General features: G+C 38.1%; 2 protein-coding genes across 7 annotated transcripts in view; one reads left to right on the top strand and one right to left on the bottom strand.

Annotated features, from left to right (window-relative positions):
- VIT (vitrin) overlaps positions 1 to 1,994 on the top strand; it is an 88,241-nt gene extending 86,247 nt beyond the window's left edge. Inside the window, exon 20 of the mRNA XM_039528193.1 lies at positions 354 to 1,994. Coding sequence (XP_039384127.1) covers positions 354 to 532 — 179 coding nt within the window. The 3' untranslated portion in view covers positions 533 to 1,994. The remainder of the gene's footprint in view (positions 1 to 353) is intronic.
- A 5,190-nt stretch (positions 1,995 to 7,184) lies between these two features.
- The window catches only part of STRN (striatin), a 110,870-nt gene continuing 93,083 nt past the window's right edge, over positions 7,185 to 24,971 (bottom strand). For all 6 annotated transcript variants that reach the window (XM_039529803.1, XM_039529804.1, XM_039529805.1 and 3 more), the window contains 8 exons: positions 24,026 to 24,201; positions 22,964 to 23,011; positions 22,169 to 22,290; positions 20,367 to 20,534; positions 19,541 to 19,681; positions 18,759 to 18,866; positions 17,112 to 17,198; positions 7,185 to 17,018 (listed from right to left, as the gene is read on the bottom strand). In XM_039529803.1, coding sequence (XP_039385737.1) covers positions 16,849 to 17,018; positions 17,112 to 17,198; positions 18,759 to 18,866; positions 19,541 to 19,681; positions 20,367 to 20,534; positions 22,169 to 22,290; positions 22,964 to 23,011; positions 24,026 to 24,201 — 1,020 coding nt within the window. In that variant the 3' untranslated portion in view covers positions 7,185 to 16,848. The remainder of the gene's footprint in view (positions 17,019 to 17,111; positions 17,199 to 18,758; positions 18,867 to 19,540; positions 19,682 to 20,366; positions 20,535 to 22,168; positions 22,291 to 22,963; positions 23,012 to 24,025; positions 24,202 to 24,971) is intronic.

The following is a 24,971-nucleotide window of genomic DNA, read 5'->3' as shown; positions in this document are numbered from 1 at the left end:
AAAATAAGCTGCAAGGGGACATGAAGAATTTTCCTGGCACAGAAACAACATAGGTCTGATGTATGTGGCTCTATGCAGTTCCTTTCAGGGACCCCAGTGTAAGCATTGTATTGTGGGTGGGAGAGGAATTAGCTGTAACACTCAAGAGTTTCAGAGCCTGTTGTACATAAGAGCGGCCCATTGGCTGCACTTTCTATAATGTCTCTCAGAAGCCACAGTCCAGAGTCTGGTCCCTTCATTTTATGCCCTGAACATTACATCTATTGTGGGATCAGATTTTGTAAAATTAATTTCAATGCAGTGACTGTTTTGAAAACACACCTGGCCATTTTAAACGCTGGTTGTCTTTTCAGGGGTCATAGCTTATTCTGTTGGAATTGCATGGGCAGCCCAAGATGAACTGGAATCCATTGCAACAGACCCGGATAAAGAGCATTCCTTCTTCGTGGATGAATTTGACCATCTCTACAAATTTGTTCCTAGGATCATCCAGAACATTTGTACAGAGTTTAATTCACAACCCCGGAACTGATGAAAGTAGGCAAAGCATTATACTAACGCTGGGTCACTGGGTGTCATGCAGAAGATACACAAAATGCTATACAAGTAATGCCAGCTATGAGTCCAAGAAATACTAGAAGAGTTATTCTCTGGCATTTTTCAGTTAACAAAGCTGATTTCAGCTCTATTCCTTATGCATGATAAAGCTCTGTGTAGACAGGCATTTTTATTTTAACTTTTTTGCTGGCTTCAAAACTCTGGCTTGGTTGGATAGACAAAGACAGTTACAACCCTTGAAAAGATAAATCAAATGACTCAGCTCTGTAGATTGAAAATTTGTTTCCAGAAGAGAGGTTTGAAAAGGTTTTTCAATGTAGATCCCATGGACATTTTCATTTGGCCTTTGTGTATTGCAGAAGCTCTCTTTAAAGACATTCTCTATCATAGTGCTTCTCAAACTGTGGTCTATGGAACATAGAATATCAGGGTTGGAAGGGACCTCAGAAGATCATCTAGTCCAACCCCCTGATCAAAGCAGGACAAATCCTCAATTAAATCATCCAACAGATTATTGCCCCATATCCCTAAATGCCCCCCTCAAGGATTGAACTCACAACCGTGGGTTTAGTAGGCCAATATGCAAACCACTTAGCCATTCCTCCCCTCACTGGTGGGCTGTGGAACACTGCCAGGTAGAGGCCAAGTTGTATCTATCGCAGTAGCGAAGCATCTCTGTCTTCTAGCAGTGATGCTTCCTGCTAGTTGTTGTCCAGACCAGGACTCTCAGGGTTTCCAGAGATGCTTTCCAACAACATCCAGAACACTTTCTTTAAAACCTTGGACAGCTGTTTTATGTCTCTCTGACAGGTTTTCATTTGGTATCATTTCAAGCTGATAGATACAAACAGGAGAAAGAGCCAAACTGCAAATGGATAGATTAAAGCAGTGGGATCTGCAGGCATTTACTGACCCTAATAGAGTTCTGCACCCATGGAGAGGAAGCAGCTGATGCACATACAAAATTGAGAAAATGGAATCCAGAATCCCCACCCATTGCGTTAGAGAGAGTTTATTTAGAATCTTGTCCTCTTATCAGTGTCCAAGCATGATAGTTACTGCAAGGAGGGTCTGGGCTCAGGAAGGGCCTCTGTCTTAAGTGGTACACAATATGAAAAAAGTTTGAGAACCACTGCGTTGTCATCAAACCATTTCTCTTAAGTTTCACCGTGAAGCATGGATGGAGATCAATAGCATGAAGAGAAAAGACTGCTCTAGAGTTGTTTTGTTAAGGATTTAAGAGAAACACAGTTTGCCTATATTATTGTGTATTATACATTGGCAAAAGCAGGACTTCCTAATGGTAGAGAGACACTGTGTAGATGGAGTAGTTGGGGTTGGTTTTGTCTCTGTTGGTTCACAGAGTGCGCATTACACTGTGCTTGACCAAGCCAATTATACTACACCTCTACCCCGATATAACGCTGTCCTCGGGAGCCAAAAAATCTTACTGCGTTATAGCAGGGGTGTCTCTAGCTTTTTTGCCGCCCCAAGCACGGCAGGCAGGCCGCCTTTGGTGGCTTGCCTGCGGGAGGTCCCTGGTCCCGCGGATACGGTGGCTTGCCTGCGGGAGATCCGCCGGTCCTGCAGCTTTAGCATACCCACTGCCGAATTGCTGTTGAATCTGCAGGACTGGCGGACCTCCCGCAGGCAAGCCGCCGAAGGCAGCCTCACTGCCGCCCTCGCAGGGACCGGCAGGGCGCCCCCTGCGGCTTGCTGCTCCAGGCACATGCTTGGTGCACTGGTGTCTGTAGATGCTGCTGCATTATAGGTGAAACCACATTATATCGAACATTATAGGTGAAACCGCATTATATCGAACATTATATCAAACATATCCACCTAGAGCACTGCTTTACCGCGTTATATCTGAATTCGTGTTATATCAGGTCACGTTATATCAGGGTAGAGGTGTATTATGACTCTGTCTTCTTAAATGAGGAACTAATCATCAGCAAACGATGCCAGATGTGATATATTATTGAAGTCTTGAAAGACTTGGGCTTTAGTTGGTGTCAGCTGGCATCTATTTTTTTCACCCACTAAAACTTGATAATATACATTCATCGTTTAGCACAGTTCCTGGAGGGAAAGGGGAGAAGAGTTAAATGTTACTTGAGAGAAACAAGACTGTTCATGAACTTCACTAGCCATTGGAATTTGTAGTCCACAATGCTTGGGGATAGTTAAAAAGGGAAGGGTAAGAAATTAATGATGAAATATTAAATGATTTTTTGTGGCTCAATTCTCATAGCTACTACACTTTGAATAAATAACAGGATCTGAATGCAAACATGTCATTAAAATTACTACTCAAAAACATCATTAGAAATACAATCCTTCCAACCCTAATTAGCCAAAAGAAATAATTTCATCAGAGACAGAGGCGAAGGGATCTGTGCCACTCTGCAGTGATTGCCTACAGGCATGCATTACTTCACAATACAGATAGGTTGAGATAGCATTAGTAGAACAAGGAGATCATCAAGTTATTTCATTAATGAGATTTTTGCAGCCTTCCATCAGCAAAACACACACACCTGCAAGGCACTCTGAACTCTCACTGGCCTAAATTCTGACACCCTTCATAAACCCTGAGTAGACCAGTTTTACACAGGGGGTCTAACATGGGACTATGAAGTTAGGAGCAATAAGGGCAATTTGCATGCGTTAAGCAGGGATCGGCAACCTTTGGCCTGTGGCCTGCCAGGGTATAAGCACCCTAGCGAGTCAGGCCGGTTTGTTTACCTGCCCCGTCCACAGGTTCGGCTGATTGTGGCTCCCACTGGCTGCGGTTCGCAGCTCCAGGCCAATGGGGGCTGTGGGAAGGGGTGGCCAGCACATCCCTCGGCCCACACCACTTCCCGCAGCCCCCATTGGCCTGGAACAGCGAACCGCAGCCAGTGGGAACCACGATCAGCCGAACCTGCAGATGCGGCAGGTAAACAAACCGCATGCCAAAGGTTGCTGATCCCTGCTTTAGGACATTCATTTCTTTGAACATTTTAATCTTAAAAAATAGTAAACTTGATAATCATTTACCATGGTGGTTTTCAAATGCTCTTCAGTTATGTGTAACAAAGTTCAGTCACCATCAAGCATGCAAGATTATTTTTCAAAAGGCAGCAAGGTAAACCACTTAAAAAAATAAAACCATAAACTCATTGAACAACTGTTTTGTGTGGTGACTGAATGTCATGAGAATTTCATTGCCTAAGTCTTTGAAGTGATCCTTAAATTGTTAGATCCCCAAAAGTGATTTTTTTTTTGCTTATTCTACAATTGTGGAATTACCACTGATATCAATGGGAATCCAGTTTATAGAACAAGTGCAGAATATATCCTGTGATACGTTAAACATTTACCTTGGACAGAACCAAAGTACAGGTCATCTGCTGAAAAGCCCCTGCAAAGAACATTTTGTTAAAACATGGAATAGTAAGTTGTGTGTAAAACTTTTCATAAAAACAGTTTTTTTTCTTGTATATTTGTTTGTGAAGGAAGCAGAGTTCCTTTTGTAACATGTCGGAGCTATTTAAAGAGCTTTTCGTAATACAAGTTGCTAAACCTTTTGCAATAAAAAAACCCCATAAAGGTGTATGCAGTACAGCTTGCATATTTAAGACAATATTTTAAAAACCCTACATCCAAATATTGTTGCTGCACTTTAGTTTTTAAAATGCAAATAGGGGTTTCCTAAATCTAGAGATACCATCAAGATCAGCAAGACCCAAGGTGTTAAAAGCACAGAAACCTTTTTATTTTATGTTTAACATACCTGGCTGACTTACTGCAAATCTTGCAAAAATCCATGGAAGGGAAAGTCAAGTCCAAGCAGTGTAAACTTGCAGAATTGGATACACTGCACCCGAGACGGAGGTTGATGTCAGGACAGAGGGAACAAAGGGTGAAACATCTCTCACATAGTGCCTGAGGATCTGTAGGAAACATCAGTGTGAACGCTGTGGACCTCTGAGACCTGAATGGCATGGAAATCCCATGGTTTCCAAGTTGGTGGCTGTGACACAATTGACTCCATTGCTGCAATTAAACAGCACGTACGGCTAAAAGCTAAGCGTTACTAGATAAACTAGACACCCATGCAGAGCTGGGATAAATGCCTCAGGGCCAGTTGTCAGCAATATTTAGGTATCTAAATCCCGTTAAGTCACCTAACTACCTTTAAAAATCTGGCCCTTAGTCTCTCAGCTCCAAAAGCACAAGCTCTGTCATTTGAGCTGAAGGAAAACTCCCTTAGCTGATAGCAGCAACTCTCCATCCTTTTGTGAGCTAGCCACTAGAGATAACTCATACATGTACCCAGTACATTAGTGATGTATATGCTCACTGCAGCCATGCTGACTGGGCTCACTGAGTACACAATAGAAGCTAATGCTGGGCTTAGCAGCATTAGGTACCACAGCAGCTAGACAGACGATCTCCCAGAACATAAAGAAATCACCTGGGAATAGCTTGGTCCCAATAGATGTGTTTACTAACTACATGCACACAGGCCAGGCCTCGCTATAGGTATACATCTGGTCTGCCTGACTGCTGGAGGCTTCTACACCATGGTGAGTGTCATTAAAAGCTCACCAACTTTTTAAAAGGGATACTACCCTATTCCTATGGACTGCACATGGGTACTTGCTGCTCCGCCTTCCCATGCACACCAGCCACACTCACCTGATACCTCACGTCCCCCACTAGGACTTGCCACAGCAAATACTTGCTATGAAACCAAGAGGGAGTCTGTGCAAGACTAAAAGGAGTGGTGTGCATGTAGTATGGGCAGAGTTGACTCTGGGCAGAAGTGGTTCTGTGCCTGGGGCCCATGAGAGTGACATCCCATACAGCTCAAAGCATGTGGAGCAGACTGCTTCACTGCCCCACAAAATACCCCTTCCTTTCAGTTCCTGCAGCGTGCAGGCTGGGTGGAGCAGCCACTGCTGGGCCAGAAGTGCAGATTCCTTACTGCCTCCCTTGGGCTTTGTGGGGAGGGGAATGATGGTGGATCCACAACCGCCTTCCACACAGGCCAGGAAGTGGGGTTGGAGATATTGGATGGGCTGGGACTCCCCCCTGCCTCTTTGGCCAGTGGCCCACTGCCCTGCTGTGACCACTTGGTGGCTGGCATGGGGAGGAGACCCCATACTGCTGTTGCTCTGTGGGGATTCAGCTACCAGGGCTGGTGGTAAGCTTTCAGATGGGGCCTTCGTAGTCTTCATTCACTGTTTTCATATTTGGGAAGCCCGGGGTAAGAGATCCCCGAGGCTGCTGCTCCTATAAGAGACGCACAGACCAGTTTTCCCTTCTCCATGCTCATTGCAGCTCTTGCATTGTATGCAATATTGAGGTAATATATTCCCAGTGATTAGGGAAGCTTTTGGAAGTAGCTAGCCCAATAGGGGGCCACGAAAATGTCCTTTCTTCATGTCACTGAAGCATGGATAACCATAGCCAGATCCACATCCACACAGTCTCCTGCCCAGCCTAAGTGGAAAGAAAGCATTCCTCATTACTGCTATCTGGGCACCCTGAGTAGCAGGGGGACTTCCGTCCCCCCACCTTAAACTGTAAAATGGACTCTCTCTCAAGAGCAAGATCACGGTAACTGCTAGCTCCTTAAACAACTCCCTCATTTCTGGACAGAACTTGAACCAGCTATTTTTCATTCAGGTTCTTAAATGTACAAGGCAGTGGGACAGCAGCGGTAAAAAATTGTCCATGCTTGATGAGTCATCTACGTGCTGATGGCATTACTGATAGCCAATAAAGTCTCATTAGCCCCATGCAGCTGTACCTACTTGTTAAACAGAACAAGTGACAGGACTGAGCCTTGGGGGACATTACGGATTTAGCAATATCTCAGCCACATTGTTTACATCTAGCTCTAGTCATACTGAAGGGCAGGGTAGGTGGGTATGCTCTTTCTGCTTCTACAGCAGTTCACCCCTCTTTCTAGGGTCTACTAAATGTCTAGGTTAACTTTTAATCCTGCAATTATTAAGAAGACTAAGATAATTTTTGCTCACTTCCATACTTTTAAACTTTCCATTGTATACACATACTACCAACCTTAGCATTAATGGCATTTTTTGTTTTCATGGCCAATAAGACTATGCACCTATTACAACAATAAGGGATATACACCTTTATGCTTCAGTTCATAATGCCCTGACAGTTTGTAGTTGGCTTTGGAAGAAACCTCCCCATGTGGGCAGCTTACTGATAAATTGTACATAAGAGCATTTTATACTTTTCACTGAAACATCGGCTACTGGCCATTGCTGGAGACAGGATACTGGACTAGACAAACCTTTGTTCTGTTCTAGCAATTTCTGTTTTCCTACAGTAGAGGGGATTGGGAAAAGTGAATATTCTGCCAGCCACTGAAAGGAGGCTGGGGCTCTCCTCTACCCTACTCTGAACTCAGAGGAAACAGGATGAGTTTGCTAACAAGTTTTTCTGTTCAATTCGATACAGATTTTTATACCATCCTCTTCACTGAGCATCTGCCAGTAGTGCATTAAGCAACATGACTGACCTCTGTCATGTGTGGTTCATTTTCTATCATCCTCTCCACACAGGGAGAATTGTGTGTACACTTTTTTAAATGTACATGCTACTGTCTGCTTATGTTACAGAAAGTAAGGTTGAAGCACATTGTGTTCTTCCCAAGATTGCTGCATCACTCTGTGATAATCAACCCCCTACACAAAGGCATTTACTCTATTGGAATAGTGTATCTCTAACTCCCAGTGAAGACACTAAGACCTTTGTGCATTAAGACTGCATAAGTTGTAAGGTACCACTGATGTCAAGATGGCATAGTCATAATCAACAGCACATGGAAATGTAGATCAAGTACAAAGAATGGAAAAGGAGATAATATTTGGCACAGGAACAGAAGAACTGCTTTTGTAAAGGTCAAATTTAAAAGGAAAATTCAGATGATACTAACATGGCCCACAATGGAATGTGTAATATACATCTGTAGGGCTCTTTTGGGGTGTCCCCAAACTCTATATGCTTATATATATTTCTTATAAGGCAAAAATATGGACACACTACAAAATGTTGAAAAATAGTATTTATTAGCACCCAATTTACATGTACAAGTATATGGTACAAATAACATTTACTTGCTCCTGCAACATTAAATAAAGCTGCTCTTAAAAACCATTGCTTATTTCTGGAAGTCCATGTGATTTTGCTCAGGCCAGAATGTGGGTACAGTATACAGATATCCCACTTCACTACTGCCATATCAATATAAATACCTACATGATTACCTCAATGTTATCTCATTTTAAATTGCACATCAACATAAGCAGATCTATATAATTTTAATGACATACTTGGCTTATCAGACAAGCAAACATAACTTTAAACACAATTGACCCAATACGTTCCACAACCAATAGTTTCATTGCAGTTCGTAAAAACAGAAAACTTAGAGAACTCCTATTGAGATGTCCCAAAATATACAAATAGGTGTTAAACGACTGCCCTGTGACTTTTCAAATTTTGCAGTTTTGTATGTCTAGGATTCTGAAAATGAATTCTGAAGTTCTGACACAATATTAAACTTTTAACTGATAATACAATGCTTTCATTCTAATACAAAAAACTTCTGATCTGTTTGATGGTAAAAGCATCTCAAAATTGTAGGGATTAACACAAGCAGTTAGATTTTCCCCAATGAATGCAAAATCTTTTTGAAATTATAGAACATTTGCAATTTATGGATTCTTATTATTGGGAAAACTAGTTACTTTGCAAATTTAAAAAATTGATATATCACTTTTAAAATAATTAATTCACTGTGTACAAAAGTGTAGCATATACCACCAAATTAGCATGTTTATAACTTTTACATAATCTCATACTAAACCATAGACATAAATTGACAAGCCGACAGAATTACTCAACAAATAGATATTTTCCATCTGAGCCACCATTTCACAAAGCACCTGCAGCCTGATACTGTTACACCAAAGTAGTCATTCAGGCCACTCACAAGTGTGCAACATAAGAACTCCAAAGTAACATGCACGCTCAATCTTTCTCCTTGTTAATTGTTTTCAAGGTTACATTTCCCACATTACTCTTAGTAACTGGCACCCTTTCACTTCAACTTTCATTGGAGCAGCACAAAGTTCAGACTTAGGAATGTGGCAGCTATAGTCACTAATATTTTGTAGTCACCACCTGCAATACGGGTTGCCAACCCTCCAGGATTGACCTGGAATCTCCAGGAATTAAAGATTAATCTTGAATTCGAGATTATGTCATGTGAGGAAACTTCCAGGAATATGTTCAACCAAAATTGGCAACCCTATCTATATTTTAAAAGGGGCATTACCAGACAGCTTTGGTCCCAAATATAATTTTTGGTTTTAGGAAAAAAAATGATGTACAGGAATCAAAACAAGAAACAAACTGCATTGATAGTGAAACATATTTAAAATTACTTCAGTTTTAACTATGGGTAGTATTAGTTCCAGAGGCAAAGAAATTTCTTTGAAAGACAGTTTTAACTTGAGTGTCTCTTTAAGAAACCAATTGAGATATTCATGCAAAATACACTGCAAACAGTGGGTATACTGATGAATATCCATGTTAAGACATTTTTATACCTACAATTAATAGAAAATATTACACTGAATAATAGTTTTATTATCCTGTATTTGTCTACAAGTTGCTGAGATGTGTGATTTAAGGAAACCACTTCATGTAGTACAAGACTCCCTGTCAATCCACTCAGGCTCCAACGCTACAAAATGTTGTTTGTTAACATACTCTTTGTATTTACAAAAGTAAGTTGCTCCAGATTGCTAATGCTGAAGTGATATCCCTGAAATCTGTTTATGTGTTTGTTGTAAATGCTTGACTGAGATGAAACAACAATTTTGGGAGCTCTACATTTGAAAAAACAAGTTACATGTAAAGATCACAATTTCAATGAAAGAGAATTAAAAAAAATAAATTCTTAATGGAAAAGTGTCAGCCTGAAGTCCATCATTTATCCCTTATACAATATTTTTGGCTGCTTTTAGTAAGCAAGCCACAAAAGTCATGAATCTATTTGGTTTGGCAAGAAATTATTCCTTCCCTTTTAGAAAAGTACAAATCCAGCTGTGTAACTCTTTTTTTAACCTTTCAGCTTAAGACTTTGGTGCTAGGACCAAAGATTTCTCAGACTCTAAGCAAGTAATTTTGGGAGCCTGCAATTCAAGGTGAATGAATGCAACCAAACAGGACTTTTAGGCCTTGTTAGCACAGGGCTTTGAACAGTTTAAAAAACATGCTTAAGCATGGTGTAAACATGGTTGTGGCCTTACTGTGTCATAACAAGTCTTGGCAGTGTAGACAGGGTCAAATTGGTTTAAAAAATATCACATTAGCTCATGTAGAGACCTGCATTAAAGTATATTTTTTAATCTAGCTACTATATAGATTGGTTTGTCCATGGTGACAAAGTATCTTTACTGAAAATGAGCAAGATTAAAACCAGGTGGGTGAGGTAATATCTTTTAATGGACCAACTTCTGTTGGTGAAAGAGAAAAGCTTTCCAGCTACCCAGCATGTCATCAGGACCTGAAGAAAAAGTAGAAAAGACAAAAATGTCTCTTTCACCAACAGACTCTGGTCCAGTAAAAGATATTACCTCACACACTTTGTCTTTCTATCCTGGGACCAACACGGCTACAACAACACTGCAAACACCAGATTAGAACCCTTGCTGCACCGTTCAAAGGGATTTATACTGAGAACAGAATCTTAAAGCAAGGTCTTATATTGTACAGTACTTCTCAGGTTTCAAACAGACTTCAAGCAACAAAATTAAGTCAGCAGGTAGGATAAAAAAAATAAGAAAATTCACTAGAATCAGAAACTAAAATTAAAAATAAGTGGGTCCAAATTTTTTGTTCTAAATAATGAAAACTCAGATGCTGTAGTCCTAGAGACCTGAAATCCCACCTGTCCTTCAGAAAAAGTGTCTAAACAGAAAGTCACTGTTAATCAATGCAATTCACCCTCCAAAGCAGAAAGTCAAAAAAAGATGGGATTTTAAGGCTCTGTGAATGTATAGTTTATGGAAGAGATTCAAATGGTAACGACAAACAAGACCATGAAAAAGGTGGCTACTCAGCAAATAGTTAGTAAACAAGAAAAAGTCATCATACACAACCAAAGAGGTTGATTTTGTAAGATTTTCACTAACAGGAGCAGACCCATTGAATGAACAGGAGTACTTGCCTTAGTAAGGATCACTTAAACATAGGGGTTTGATCGGGCTCATGCCTTAAGTTTTCACCATCTTAAGATTTCCCCATTTTGTTCCATTTCACGTCAGGCCACCCTTCAAAATTCAGTTTCCCTCCAACTACAATTTTTCTGGTTTGTAGACATACCCCACAGGCAGCCTGATGGGCAAAATGTTGTCTACCACCTTACTATTGTTACCCTTAGTCATGCTGAGTAGTACCTGACATTGCAAGGGGTTTGATTAGCAGATTACGTGCCATTTATAGTTACCAGTGTTGTTCTATAAACCTAAATCCATTTATACCACAGAAGTCAAGTTATGTCACTTTTCAGTGTAGCCTACTCCACAAAAAACACAGCAAAAGTCAGAGTAAATGGTAAATTCTCAACTCCTTATGGGACAGGGGCACTATCCAAAATATTTGCCTCAGGGAAGAGCAATAGATTTCAAAAAATAAAACAAAAACAAAACTAAAACCTTACTACAGAGTTACTCTTTGCCACTCAAGAGTGAAATAGTTAATTTGACTGTAGCTTTGAAGCTCACCATCAGGAAAGGTCCAAGAGGTAACATGAATTAACTAGGTTACACATTATAAATTTTCCTAACAACAATACCGTATGTTCATTTGTCTTAATGTCATGGTCTGATTTTTCCCTTTTTAGTAGTTGTGGCCAAATAATTTTCCATTTAGCAGCCTCAAATTTCAGAATGTATTTTTAAATGTTGTATTGTACTTAGGGTACTTAGAGTTTCCACAGTTTTTTCCATTTTGTATTTTCCCAATCTAATGAAGAGTTCCATTTCACCTATCCGAAATATATAAATGTTCATAAACTGACTCATGAAATATCTTTGAACCACTTTTCCCATCCATAGCTCATTTGCATGTCAAAATAAAAATAAAAAGCTGTAGCATCATTTAGTAACATAGTAAAATGGCTAAAACATTTGTGTATCACACTGGAAATAAAGCAATGTTTCCAAAGCTAAGCTTAGAATGGCATTGACTGTGCATTTATTTGTATGGAATGGATTGTTTATAATGAATTAAATGCAAAAATACTATAATCATTTATATACAATTGAGGTCATGATCTAAATCCAAAAAATCATGGCCATTCAGAAATAAGGCTGAAAACCGGTCCTACACTACCTCCGTTGTGATTAAGTTCTAATTCTATCACAGTACATGAGAACAAGTCACCTATTAACTTCTTTATGGCCTGATACTGCAAATTCTTACATATGTGCTTAATTTGAAGCTCATGTGTGGTCACACTGAAGTCTCTGAGGAGTATGTGTCCAAGTTAGACTGGACCTTATATTTGAAAAATAAGGTAACAAAACACCATTTTATTTTCAAAGATTTTGTTATGGGATACCACAAATCTCTTGCTACTCCTTCTCTAGTGGTATATTTTACTATTTCACCAAACTATACTTTCTACTTTGGCACAAAAGGGCAAAATTTAGAATTTAAGATTGGGTCTTAAGATATCATGCAACCAGTGATGGGCAGACTTCATAGAAGTTGACATTCATGATAGAAAAAAAGTCTTTAGAAGTGTTTGAAAAAGATGCGAGATATGACGTTTATGCTTCCTAATGAATTTTGTGTTTCTTTTAGGATGGATTCTAGTAACATGCTTGGAATCCAGTGTTCCTGTCAAAAAATGATGTATGTATTTTACATTAATGCATAGTTTGTGGAACTCCCTATATCAAATGGTTAAAGCAGCTGAGAATTAGAAAAATTTGGGATGAGTTCACACTGATGTATTTAAAAAAGTGTGTGTTTAGTTACTTTAGATTTTATTTATTGAAAAGGACAAGTTTTTATTTATTTGGAATTTGCAGCTTCTACATCTATGGTTATGATTTAATTACAAAGCTGAATACTGAACAATTACACACTTAGTAACTGAACCGTATTAGGTTTGGGAATACTTAAGCTGTGACATTACTTTAATCACACTGCACCCTAAAAACAAACAAAAAAACAAACAAAAAAAAACACACTATAGGAAATGAGGTTTGTTTTAAAGAGCTCTTTCTAAAGAAAATGTTTTTTTATTAAATGAAAAACTTAAATGTGATCTGAATATCATGGTAGTCCTAGGTGACTTTTATAAACAATATAAATGAAAGACATTTGAACACTCTGATTAGGATTTTACTTGGCATGTCACAGAGGTTTGTCTTTAAGGTCCCCAAAAAATAAAAAAAATAACAAAATGCAGTGACTTAAGACACTATAATAGTGAAGGAAATATTTCCCATAATACTTAATCCAAGGTGTGTCCCAAACTAGTCTAATTCTTTTGCACAAGAAAGTATTTTAGTTAGTTGAACTGTAAACATACAAAAACAGCATATGGTTTATTCTTGTAAATTGGAAGTGAAAAGGAGGATGTTTAAGCCTATTAGATCATTTTCACCAGATAAAGGGGTTGCAATTTCTCCTTTCAACTGGACTTTGTTTTTAGTAAAGATTAATAACACAGGTTAACCTACACTGAAATTTCTATGAAATAACTACAAAATTGCCATGTGAACTTGATGTGGAAATAGCATAATGGCAGAATGTAATGCATCATGGGTATGGAAATTTTTAGTGGAGATACTGCAAGGAACAGAGTTGGGTCCAATCCTGTGACTATTTTCATTATTGGCCAATACACATTAATGAAATTTACAGACTATACTGAATTGAGAGGAGTTGCACATAACTAAAGAAGAAACAACAACCTGGGAAGCAATAATGCTGAAAATTGTCTAAAGAAGATGGCAGATACAACTGGGATTTGAGTTTGTGATCTGACACAGCAGCAAAAAGGCCAATAACATTTTGGGCTGCGTGAGCAGAAGCATCACATCACAGAACACTGAGGTTAACAGACCCTGTCTATACTAGTGCTGGTGGCACTGCATCTGAAATGGTGTGTGCACCGTTTTGGACAGCAAGTTATGAAAAAATAAACTGACAAACTGAAAGGGCTGAAATGGTCAGGGGTTGTAGAGAGTTGACTTGTGAGGAAAAAATGAAAAGAGCTAACATGTATTGCTTGCCTAAGAGACCATTAAGAAAGGGATATGATAAGAGTCTACAGATACCTTCAGGGTGTAAATACCAAGCATGGAGAGGAACTATTCAGTACAAAGGACTAATTTGGAATAATGTGATGAAATTAAGAAAAGAAATATTTAGACTGAATATCAGGTAAAACTTTCCAATAGTGAAATATCTAAGCGTTGGGGTAGTCTTCCAAAGGAAGCAACGAAAGCCTGATCTTTTGGGACATATATAAAACCTCACTGGTCAAAACACTACGAAAATGCACAACAGGGTAACAATCCTACTTTGTCAGGCTGATGAACTAAACTGCCTAAGCAGTCTTTTCCATCTCTAACTTCTATGATGACGTTCAGAAGAGCTGACAGGCTCATGCACAGTATCCTGCAGTCCCACAAGTACGTGAGCAGATACAGTAAAAAAGACATTAACATCAATTATGAAGACCAGCACAAAAATATATACTCCACAACCTCTTTGTAAGGCTACATTTGTTTTTTTAAAGGCACCTCATCTTCCAGCTATTGCCAGCTTTAAAAGATTCACTTTTCAGTTTGAGCAAGAGCTCAACAGTAAGAATGGAACATCTTTCAATTCACATTTGACTAGCCGCTTTTTCTTACATTCAACTTTTAATCAGTTAGAACGACAGTCTTTAAAAACAAGCATGCTGGCCTATTAGTTTAATGTACAGCAATCTAAACACCTGTAACTATGTATTATATTTTGTAAGCAAACAGCACAACATTCATTTCACACTTATCATTATCCTTTGTATACACAAACTGAGAAGAATTCTTAATACTAAAACATTAAAATGCACCCATGAAGTCTTCCCTTACAAGACAGATTTAATACATGTTTACAATATATATATATACACATCTATAATATACATAACTTTTAGAATTTTTCAAATAAATCTTTGTAATTTCCTTTCCAAAAAGAAATAAAATAATGACACTGAAAGAACAAGTCAAGTACACAAATGATTTTTCACAAAGTTGAATGCTCAGTTTTGCGGCCAGATTTCCCCTTTTTTATCATATAAAACTAAATAATTTGAGTTATTATAGTAATCTGTTTAGTGGTAAAATTCTAATGTTATTTAATGGAAATATATTGTACATCAATATCACAAACTGAAATATCTGAATATGCTGAGCAGTAAAAGGTATTCCAGGGTATTTAGCATTAAATATAGTACACTGCAGCCTCAAACAGTTTGGGGCAACTTTTTATCATAAAACAATAGAGTGACATTGAATGCTAATCTAAACTCCCTATTGTAATCAATGGGGAGTTCTGCCTAAGTGTGGTTCTGCTCTGAAAAATCACTCTAAAAATAGCATTGTGTCCTATGTTTACTGTGTTTCAATGACTCCTATTTCCAATGTGTCAGTTTAAAAGAAAAGATTTCTTTATTAACTTCTAGCCAAACTCAACCTGGGATTTGAGAGTCAGACGGGGTTCTTTCCTTCTCACATCATCACCAGCAATAAAGAATCTGCAGAACTAATTACATTCCACAAGTGGAACTGAGGACACCACTACCTTAAATGGATTTACAGAAAGGTAACCAAGTCTGATGGTGCCCAGCAGAATAGAATCCATCTTACTCTTTCTCACCTGCGATATACCCTGCAGGGACAACAGGACTAAAAACCAGCAAACATATTTCTGTCACTAAAGTAAACAGATATACTCTGAATATAGCGAGGGACCAGATCTGCTGAGTAAAAAGGTGCTGTTTTTAAACAGTCACTTTTCACATAACCACACTTTAAAGATCAATGGCACCGCATGCCCCATACAGGGGGAACATTTCAAAAGTTCCAACGGTTTGAAAATTAGGGGGTCTCTCTAGAACTAGCAGAATCTTTCAAACTGGTGGAACTTTGTAAAGGCAACTACTGCATTAATCTGATAGTGAGGCTCACACAGAGCACTATGAATCCATGTTTATTCTTAAAATGAAATCATGATTTTCATCCACAGTGGCACCCTTTTTTGTAGGAATAGGAAAAAAATGAAGATGTGTTGCCTAAACTCTGCTAGAGATTGCGGTAGGAAGTTTTATTATAATTTCTTGTGCCTGTCCAACAACAAACAGTATTATAAATTTGAATAAATTAAATCCCTTATTACAGTATATACAGACTATTTCAGCCTGTCTCCTTAATTGTGATTAGACTATGGCCTAAGCTTCTAGCCACTTGCTATCACATTCTTTCACAAAATTAATAAAATGTATACATTTTCTGCAAACTAAATATTTGCTGTATAACATAATAGATTTAACAAAACATTACTGCATTAATAATTTTTAAAATTTAGTATTTTTTTCCTTTTAATCCAAATTTACCTTATGCTAGCAGCCAAGTGGGCTGAGATTAACTATTAGCTACTTTCCTCTAAACACCATCTAGTCATTAATACCAAAGGGATGAACAAGTGACATTCACATGGTAGCCCAATGGGCATGTGAACGGTCACCTTTTTAGGTTACTTAATTTAAGTATGCAGTTTATAAGATTCCTTGATGAGAAACACTTGGAAGTTCCCCTCCCCTCTCCCTGCAGCAATCAGGCCACCTATTTACTTGACCATCCCTCTATAGTGTCCAATTTTATTAGCAGAGAATACAGATACCTAGTTTCGCCCAAGGCCTGCCTGGACGAATATTCACACCCTCAGAAATAAAAGCATTTCTTTTGTTGACATTTGAAACTGAGAGTTTGCAAGCTCTCAGCACCAGCTGAGTTCGCAGAAACCTGAAGAAACCTTAATTTAGAAAAGAGCACCCTGCAAAAACTAAACCATTACAAACGTTCTCTTAATTTCAGGGTAGGAAATGAAGATTCTTGCTCATGTCTCCCTCTCTTTTGTGCATCTGGTTAAATGTACAAGAGCTAGAGTTGAAAGGGAAGCAGTGTGTCATACGAAGACCTTAGCCAGAGCATCTGCTCCTGCACTGGCAATATAACATTTGGATGGGTGAAATGCCACATCATGAATAGATTCATCAAATTTTTTGCGATGAGCAGTAAATTCTTGAATACAGGTTTTGCTTTCAAGGTTCCATAAGCGAATTGAACAGTCATGACCTACACAGAGAAAGAGGGAAATATGTTTTCTTAACTGTAAAAAACATTAAAGTTATTATAATAAAGGAAGAGGTTAACATTTGATGTACTTACTGCCAGACATCAAATACAAGCCATTAGGATCAACAGCTAAACTTGTGACTGCATCTAAATGGGCTACCATTGCGTGGATCAGTTTTCCTTTGAAAGAAAAGATTATCCATGTTATTTTTCTCCAGTTAATTTTTTGTAATTCAACATATTATGGCAATTTACTTTGTATGGTCCCACTGAATCTGAAAGAGAATGAACATTTTAATTCTGTCCATTGCTTTTTCTCACTGATTGGAGCCTTTCACGTTTTATATCATATTAAAGAAAAATATTTTCTCATGACTGAGTGAGTATGGTTATGTATTGAGTCATTTTATATTGTTCATTTGCTTAAGTGGTCAACAGTTCTGAAGTCAACAACTGTGTTAATCCATTGTACTGAGTATACAACATATGCCTTGTGGACTGTAACAATCAACTGATGCTGCAGCCAGAGTGCATATACAAGTCTCTGCTTCCTGAATGACTTTGAGGTCAGTTATTCAGCAACAAGCCACAACAATGTGTGCACTGGTAGGCAATCATCCACATTTTGGGTAAATACAGTTGAGTGCCTTCAACCATTCCAAAACGGAATCAGTCCTTTACTACTGTTGAGCCTTGCATGACTTATTGCTATTATAGCAGCTCCTTCATTTAAAAACATACAACACACTTGTGGGTTTATCTATGGAATATATTCTTCTGTTGTAGAAGGAAATTAACACACAAAGGGTAAGAAAACAGGTAAAAGGTTAAGGCCTTTTGTTTACTTGTTCAATTTTTAATAAATAGATTTATTTTCATCTTTTCTCCCAGCTTCTACTATCCCTTGCCATAAGCCCAGATGACACTTTAAGCTCTCGTGTTTTACTGTAAAAACAACACTGGGAATACTGAATTGTGTGCAATACAACTGTTAAGGAAGAAAGTGAATTGGCAATCGCAAGAGGGCCACAGATTGCTGGGAAAGGATTGGTTTACTACTGTCATTGAATCCCACAGCACCTCTGTGCAGGTAATTGGATCTCTTAAAACTGAACTGGGAATGTTAATTCAGCTCCCCGTCCAGACTTAAACTGAATTAAAAACTGCCCAGGAGTTCCTGGAGAAGAGGCCATTTTCTTTGAAGCAACATTGCTGGAGGAGTGCTCCCATTGAGTCTGGAGCAATGTCATTAGTGGAACTTCAAAAGGAAACTACTGCTTCCCCAAACAGGCCAGGCCAGACCCAATGCTCAGCAATCCTACAGAGATGCCTAGGCTGCTTTTAACTGCTTATGAGGATCCAAGCAGGCAGAATTAGAAAGAAAAAAAAAAAAGATGAAAAATCAGCAAATGAAAATTTTAGACCAACATGAGGGGAAGTTTCCAAAGAATGAGTTTCCACTAGGTCTGTGCAATAGCCCTACAGGGGAAATGGGGAAATCACTACCACGTGAGACATTTAAAACCAGAAACTGCAGACTGCAACAATGCAAGGTTCCCGACATTGCCTCACAATGTGCCAATTGTATGGGCTTTCTACAGACGAAGTCTGGGTCGATAGCTCCGTGTCAAAGGTCAATCCTTGACCTTTCTCATGAGACTGCCAACAAATTACTATTAGAGTGTGTTTGTTTTGTTTTACAGAACTACTGTGGACAGTGTCTGGTGAAAGAACACTTACCTGTATTGTTGTCATAGAATTTGATGTGCCTGTCTTCATGGGCAGTGATACTAATAGGAAGCGTTGGATGGCTGACAACTCTGTTGATCTGGCAGGAAGAGTTAGCGGCTATGAAAAAAAATATAGTGAATCTCTAAAGACTGCAAACTCCAGCACACGTTGCTTTGAAAGAATAAAATTAGTAACAAGTTTTGGGTTAAAAATTCTTCATAGGCATTAAATCTACCATGTCTGTAATGGAAGCTCTCTCAAGTAATAACTAACTTGTATATAGTGCCTTTTATCCTAAATCATTCCAAAGCACTTTAAAAGTGACACACATGCACACTCACTGTCATTCAGACACACTACCTAACATTGATACACTTACATATAATATCCATGCATGGGGATACACAGAGGAGGGGTTTCGCTATGGATTCCCCCAACCTATTTCCTCTGCTTTAATTTTTACTATTACAGCAACTGCTTAAAACTATCCCAATAGAATTATGAGTCACACAATGCATGTTCAAAATATTCCTTTCTTCTGATCTTTTATCAGAGATATGTGGTTTCACTGTGTTGCTGGAGCCCTGCATGAGGTCTAGAGGATTAGCTGTAACATTACCCATCACTACCTTAAAACCCAGCAACTGCATTTCACTCTATAATTTCACCTCTCACCCAACTTCCCTATTTTTTGTGAACATACTCTCATTTTGAGTAAAATAATACAAGCTTTCAACAATAAAAATATCAACCTCCCTCAAGAAGGAAATGTTTTCATTTTGGATACATACTGGTATCTATGTTGGATTCCAAGGTAAGAATTCGTTGCCGTGTCTCCATGTTAAAAATGCAAGTGTGTCCACTGTTAAATGATGCTACCATGTGGCTTGGGTCACTGCTCACAAGGTCCACAGAAGAAGGGATTCCCATTTCTACAGAAAAGCAGCACATTTTTCAGAAATGAATTAGTTGGTAAAAGCAAGAAACCAGGTAACATTTTGGTATAAAAAATTATATAGTTTCATTATGACATAAGGAAAAAGTTATTAACGCTGTCTAAAACTATATAATTTTCAAACATTACTTATCAAATGAAACATTGACTGCCATATTGCACTTGATAATATAATAAATACAAGTCATTATTTGAAGTGATACTCTACAGTGGTTCATTGGTTTATAACAGATTTTTTTTTATCTAGAGAGACTAAGGACCCAGAATCTAAGCCCATATAGTCTAATATGGTCACCAACTTAATCCTATTTGGTGGATATACTATCTCAGAGAATATTTTTTATTAAGATGCTTTATCTAAGAGCTTGGGATGGGATAGGAGATCCATTTCTACTTTGAAGTCTGTTCATAGGAAGGAAATCTTTTCTTGCATGGAGCTCTAAGACTAATTACCAGAGAAAAACATCTATAGGACAAAGTTAGAGGACACAAGTAACTTAAAGGGTAAAAATACTTACAAAAAGTTGCAGCTGTTTAAAAATTACTATTAAAACTAAGATGGAGTCTTCAAGAGCAGGATGGAGGAATGTGTGGGACAATAACAGAAATTATGAGTTTAAACAGCGAAGCTATAAGCATTTAAGTAGGAAATTATTCTGTACCTTGATTATCATTAAATATATTAAGAGCTGGAGCAATTTCTGAAGCTTTCCATAAACGTATGGTGCCATCTGCTGAACAGGATAGTAAACGCTGGTGTGCTCCACTATAAACCAAGCCCCATACTGCATCTGTGTGGCCTACAAATGCACCTCTTAGAACAGACGGATCTGTGAAAAAAGTGATAGGGGATAAATGTTTTGAAACAAATTTTAAATAAAGAGAAACCATTGAATTAGAAGTAATTCCTTTGGCTGTATATAGAATCAAATATTAAAAAGAGAGGATCTGGTTAGGCTATCACTGAAGAAGTTTATCTTATTCAGTGTAACGGTACTCAAATTTCACTAGGGTATCTGGATTTCAGTTATTTAATTTGTATTTTTAAACAATAAAATTGGGTTTTACAACATCTCTAAAAATCCACTTCCTCTATACCACTAAAACTCTTACTATCTTGTACTGACTACTGCCACCTCCTCCTTTCTGGCCTGTGCTTCTTTCCTACCCGTTCAGTATATTCAAAATACCGTAGGGCGTAAAGCACCTTCCTTTCCTGGTGCTCTCCCTGTCTCCCTGCTCCTTGAGTCTCTTTAGTGGGTTAACATCTTTCTAAATCAAGGCCAAACCCCTCTGCCTCATCATAAGGCCCTATCCACACAGTTCAGACCCTGCCTATATTTAAAGTATCTTCTGCCTCCTTTTGCTCCCTATGTGCACTCTTCTCTTTAGTGTTCCCCAGCTGTTTCCTTTTCTCATTTGCAGCTCTATACCTTTCACCACATTGCCACCAATTCTTAGAACAGACTCTTTATGTGTAGGCCAAGCAATCTTGATCCTCTTCAAATTTGTTTCTTTCCACTAGTACACTATCTTTAATTTATAACAATCCTAACCCCCCCCAAAACTTACCAGAAACTAACACAAATGAAAAATAGGTATGATTTGGTTTTTTTGCAAACCCATAGTCTCCCAAAACTGTATTTCCTTTCCAAAGTTTTTCTTTTGTCCCCGTTTTCCATGACCACCACTGTTATTTATTAAATTCTCTAATTTACACTTAAAGTTCCTCAGCACAGCTCTTGTCTTCCTACATGTTTCTACAAAGCTGTTCACCCCAATGGTATTATAAAAATAATAAGAAGCACTTAGAAAGGGAGAAGCATTCTGATATCTTCATAACATGTACAGAGGATGAGAAATGAAAGGATAATTCCATGTATTCCTAGCCTTTTCCAATCTGAAAGTGTTCATGTATAATATCAACAGAACCAATAGGGAAAAAAAAGAAGTTGCAATTATGCTACATGAGGGAGAAATTAGCAATCAATAAGTTAAACATAAATTAACATTAAAATGCCATTAATAGCATGTCAGCTTATTTCTCAAAAGCCAACTTTCATACAAACCATACATGAAACATCATGTTAAGAAGTCTCTTGACATAGCCCTTGTTCTTTGTTAAACTGGCAGGTTTCACCCTTTTGCCAGCCCGTAACAATGAGTCAATCCAAGAACTAAAGCAGCAGTTTACTTATGATTTGTCTACATGGCGAGTTAGTGCACAGCAAACTGGTGTGCTGTAGATTCACACTGCGGCTTGCAGGTACTAACTCACCATATAGTCAAGCACTTAGATACTAAAGCCAATAGTTACCTTTTTCTTTCAAGTTCTGAATACCACTATGCAAAACAGTTCACAGCACTGCTAAATCCAGCAAAAGTTCAGGTTTTCCACTAGATACCTCATTTTCACTCACTAAGTGTCTGTGACAAAAACATGCCAAGTGTGATAGAGACGTACCATAAGAATCATAGGGGTCAATATTTGGGTTTGTCGTATTCCAGGCCTGGATGAGGCCATCAGTTCCTCCACTGTAACACTGCTCACCATTACTGCTCATTACCACACAGAGCACTGGGCCACTGGAAAAAAACCCACAGAAACCAAATTATCAATTTCAACTCCTCACTGATTACATGTAAGAAAAATAACTTAAGTCTATGTTCAAACAAAACATTTGATCTTGTGAACTCTTAACTGAGACTCGCTAGATGGAAACACTGCAACAAAAATACTGCACATTTCAGGTGGTATGTGATATAGTGCTTTTGTCTTTGACTAAAAAGGCTCCCCCACCTCAATGTCCAGTCCAATCATATTATTAAAGTTAGACCAAATTAATGATAAAATCAATTGTATGAAGTACAAAAGAAGCACTAACGATGTGCCTGTTCCTACCAGTTTTAAAATATAATTGAACTTAACTATTTTGCCTGAAAACAGCTTCATACTGGGAAAAAAAATTCTGTACTGCAGTAACAAGCACAAAAGTTCCCTATATTTGCAATATTTATATTTAGATTTGTCTTTTTTAAAATGGTAGCTTTAACAAGCTCCAACTATAATAAAGACATTCATAATAGATCCAAACACACACAATATTTAAACTGGATAATATGGAAACTAAATTAATAAAAAGACTAGCTGATTTTCATACATGGTAGAAATTAATACTTGAAAACTACTTTAAACATATAAAAACTGTATGTCTCAGAGCACAGTAGTGTTTCTATATGCGCATAGGCACGTACTTACCTATGTGCTCTGAACGTATATATAGGTTCTACATCAAGAGAGGCACTCCTAAAAAACAAAAAAAAAAGCACAGGAGAGCAGTTTCAGAGTTTGTTACAGTACACAAGTGTTCCCCGAAACAGAATGCTGAAACAGCTATCTTGTCCAACTGCTGTAAACTCATATGAAAGTTTTTCCCAACTATCTTACATCTCCAAAAAGCAATATTGGAAAGATTTTTTTCCGTAAAGCAGCCCCCACCCAAAAAAAAATATGGAAGCAGACTAGTCATGAGCAATCCTACAACAATCAAACCAAAAAGAGGGAATAAACTTTGAATAGATTATGTATATTCTGTGGGCCACATTTTATACTGTGCTCAGCCACAAGAGAGAGGAAGGGAGTGGATTACAGCTCACTGATTCTAAGGTCAGTTATGCCAAAGCCCCAAGTGAATTTACAGCAGCTAAGAACATGCTCTAGACTCTGCCAGCTGGTAACTGTCCCTAAAGGAAGTGCACGCTGAGGATTGCAGGAGTACACCATGCTCTGGCCAAGTCTCTCCCCACCAATCACTCTGGTGACTGTAGGAGTGGCAGCATAGTTACTGGCTATTCAGGAAATCTCCAGCAGAGGAGATGCATCCAGATTCAGCAGCGCACAAAGTGCAGAGTGGGCCAGAGAATCTGATCTCATGTCCGTCCATATTTTTATCAGTAAATACACACACACACGTAAGTGATATATAATTAAATAAGTCACCACCTTTAAATAAGTTTTCCTAGTAAAATAATATAACAGTATCTATATGGAAGTATAGTAAAAAGAAATCATATGGTATTTTCATAATGAAAAGAAGATATATTAATGAAGTTACATGGCTTCAGCCTGGCATTCTTTTAAAGTCAGTATCTTACAACAGCCTCATGCCCCCTCGCAATGAAGTGAAAAGGGAGGACTCCCATTGACTCCACCTGCAGCTGGATCAAGCCCCAAATGATCTTTTCTTTGTTGCTACTGTTTCTCTAAATAATTAGTTAAAATGTTTTCACATAAACAACACTTAAATAAGAATAGCCTTACTTTTTTGCTGGCGCTGTTTTTTGTAAATTCCACATTTTTAACGTATGGTCCTCAGATGCAGTTATTAAGACTGGTTCAACTGGATGGAAAGCCAGACCTCTTATTCCATCAAAATGACTTCTTAATGTGAATTTAGGATTCCAGGTCTTCCTCAGTGCATCCTTATTGTTTGCTATCTATTTGGAAAAAATACCCAAAACTTATACTTAGTTTGGTGGACTCACAACAGAAGGAGAAATCAGAATTTTAATCTAGCATTTATGGATTACTTCAAATTGTTACTTCATTTTCATATCTCCGTGTCTTTAAACTAACCAGCACTCTATTTGCCAAACATGAGAAAACTCATCTTTACATATATAGGCAGTATATACAAAAGTCAGATTATTTGCACCTTACTTTTCTTCCTCACTTTTATATTTTAAAAAAGTAGCAATAGTTTATGACCAGAATTAAAAATAAGATCATAAATAACATCAATTGGATTACTTTTTAAAAATGATAAAGAGAAGCATCCCATAAAAACAGAGGGTGGAAGTCCTCCCATATGGATATGCCTCTGTGCAAACATGAAATGCTCTGTGAGTCACATTTATTATCGCTCAGTGACTCAAAGTTTCTCAGTTTACAAGTCAAAAGATACCCTTCCTAACAACCAGTGCTGCCAACTCAGCCTAGGATTTGGAAGTTCAGCTGTGTTCTTTCTGGTTCACATATTAACAACAGTGGCCTTGACTCAATCAGGGTGCATTATAGGAATAGTTAGGATGGAATTGGGGTATGGACCTTAAGGTAAAATATCTGTAATGGAAATGTGGCTAACAATTCTGTCAATGGACAAGCCAGGAAATAATCCAATTTATTTTCTTAGAGATGTATCGGCTTTGTTGTGCTAACATGATCAGTAGAAACTTATTTTTATCAGTAAAATAAGCAGTGATGACTT

Source organism: Mauremys reevesii, linkage group 3, assembly GCF_016161935.1.
Source record: "Mauremys reevesii isolate NIE-2019 linkage group 3, ASM1616193v1, whole genome shotgun sequence".
In the NCBI taxonomy this organism is placed as follows: Eukaryota; Metazoa; Chordata; order Testudines; family Geoemydidae; genus Mauremys; species Mauremys reevesii.
The sequence above is the reverse complement of the archived record's forward strand: the minus strand, read 5'-3'. Positions and strand labels throughout refer to the sequence as shown.